The following is a 1331-nucleotide window of genomic DNA, read 5'->3' as shown; positions in this document are numbered from 1 at the left end:
ATATAATTATAATGATAAATAGCATTTGGATAGCGTACATTCCCTCTCAACAGCAAACTCTTTGTGCTGTACAATCCTTACTATTACCTTAATAGACCTGATAGCATTCTAAAACAAATAGGAGACTTAAAAGGTACTAGACAATATTATTATTACGTTCCATGGAAATGAGATTTGAAAAAATTAAAATACAAAGAAATTTGCTTTTAGAGAAATCCTATGAATTGGGAATACTAAAAAGTAATGGTTACATGAACCGTGTCAAGATTTCATTCTTTTTTCTGAAAGTCACGGACAAAGAATGTTAGATATTACGCTACCCAAGAATTACAACGTTCTGTCTGCTCACTACCTAGCTTTGAGAAATTTGACGTTAAAAATTTTGAGTTTCACAATATGTCGAGCTTTTTCGAAAGCAATTCTTTGAATACCTTGATATCGACTCCGAATAATCTTATGATTTTGAGAGAGCAGATAGAACATTTAGTTTCTTACATCATGGTCTTAGTAACTCAAAACTGCCAAAAATGTCAGATGAAACTTTGTAATTCTAAGGTAGTGATTAGCAAAATTAGATGGGAAGATTTTCATACAATATAATTTATTCAGTATATACACAATACTCTAAGGTTATCTAAGAAGCGTATCCTCCAAACATAATGTCTACCTCCGAAAGGACAGTTCTAAGCAGGTGGGGAGGGGGAGTGGGTTGGCCTGAAAACAACTCAGTAAAAAGTTGAATTGGGTTACACCGTGTACACCCCCTTCCTAATCTTGAAAACCCCTCTTTTGTGAATGATGTCACGGCGATCCAAAATGGCCCCCTCAGAGAGTGGAAATTTCAAGATGTGCGTAATGGTTCAAATAGGTTCCAATTTTGCTTGTTGTGTTTTTGTCGTTTGCTTGTTTGTTTGTTCTTTTGTTTGTTTGTTCGTTTGTTTGTTTGTTCATTTGTTTTGTTGTATTTTGTTTTGCTTTATTTTGTTTTGTTGTGGGGGGTTTTGGGGGGTTGGGGTTTTTTGGGGGAGGGGAGGTTGTGTGTGTGTGTGTGTGTCTTTGGGGGGGGGGGCGATTTTTACCCTTTTACCAGCTCCCCAAACAACCCAAGCCCAAGAACTCCATTGTTGAACAAAAATCCGAACCAGGACCATCCGCGCCATCGCGCAACCTGACCCCAACAACGAGACGATCAACGTTGTGATTCCCCTCACCACAACGTGCTCGCCGTTCTCGTTGATGCTCCTCTCCACCTCCTGCACCTTGGTCCAGCCGGCGTCCAGAGGGGTCATCTGCTGCACCAGCTTGCCATCTGTGTACGTGCACACCACCTG

At 40.0% G+C, this 1331-nt stretch overlaps 1 protein-coding gene across 1 annotated transcript in view; it reads right to left on the bottom strand.

Annotated features, from left to right (window-relative positions):
- Positions 1–1331, bottom strand: part of LOC106011208 (clathrin coat assembly protein AP180) — a gene marked incomplete in the record, with an annotated part of 13310 nt that overhangs the window by 1219 nt on the left and 10760 nt on the right. The window contains 1 exon segment of the mRNA XM_013080015.1: positions 1212–1328. Within this exon segment, the coding sequence (XP_012935469.1) occupies positions 1212–1328 (117 nt within the window).

The sequence above is a fragment of the Aplysia californica genome, unplaced genomic scaffold (assembly GCF_000002075.1).
Source record: "Aplysia californica isolate F4 #8 unplaced genomic scaffold, AplCal3.0 scaffold00071, whole genome shotgun sequence".
NCBI classification, from domain to species: domain Eukaryota; kingdom Metazoa; phylum Mollusca; class Gastropoda; order Aplysiida; family Aplysiidae; genus Aplysia; species Aplysia californica.
Note: the sequence above shows the minus strand (reverse complement) of the source record. Positions and strands in the feature narration are given on the sequence as shown.